This window comes from Penaeus monodon, chromosome 25 (assembly GCF_015228065.2).
Source record: "Penaeus monodon isolate SGIC_2016 chromosome 25, NSTDA_Pmon_1, whole genome shotgun sequence".
NCBI classification, from domain to species: domain Eukaryota; kingdom Metazoa; phylum Arthropoda; class Malacostraca; order Decapoda; family Penaeidae; genus Penaeus; species Penaeus monodon.
In genome coordinates this window covers 40375765-40376033 of record NC_051410.1, presented here as the reverse complement: position 1 = coordinate 40376033, position 269 = coordinate 40375765, and the positions used below count along the sequence as shown (strand labels likewise).

Genomic DNA, 269 nt, shown 5'->3' with positions numbered 1-269 from the left:
AAAAAAAGACAGAGAAAAAAAAAACGCAAATAAGAGCACTAGTTGTGTGAGGATTACCTATAACCTCGAACTTCGCCGGCATGGTGTGGGCGGGCGGGTGTCCTTCGGTGGTCACGACGCACACGTACAGACCCACGTCCTCCAGGCGCGCCCATCGGATCCGCAGCACGGACACGCCCTGACTCACGCCCTCGCCCATCCCCGACAGAGACACGCGATAGTCGTCCACGCTTACCTGTGGGCGGTTGGACGAGCGGGTGTGAGGATGG

General features: G+C 58.7%; 1 protein-coding gene across 1 annotated transcript in view; it reads right to left on the bottom strand.

The window, feature by feature from the left end:
• LOC119589409 (inactive tyrosine-protein kinase 7-like) overlaps positions 1-269 on the bottom strand; it is an 85499-nt gene that overhangs the window by 7757 nt on the left and 77473 nt on the right. The window contains exon 10 of the mRNA XM_037938020.1: positions 58-236. Coding sequence (XP_037793948.1) covers positions 58-236 — 179 coding nt within the window. The remainder of the gene's footprint in view (positions 1-57; positions 237-269) is intronic.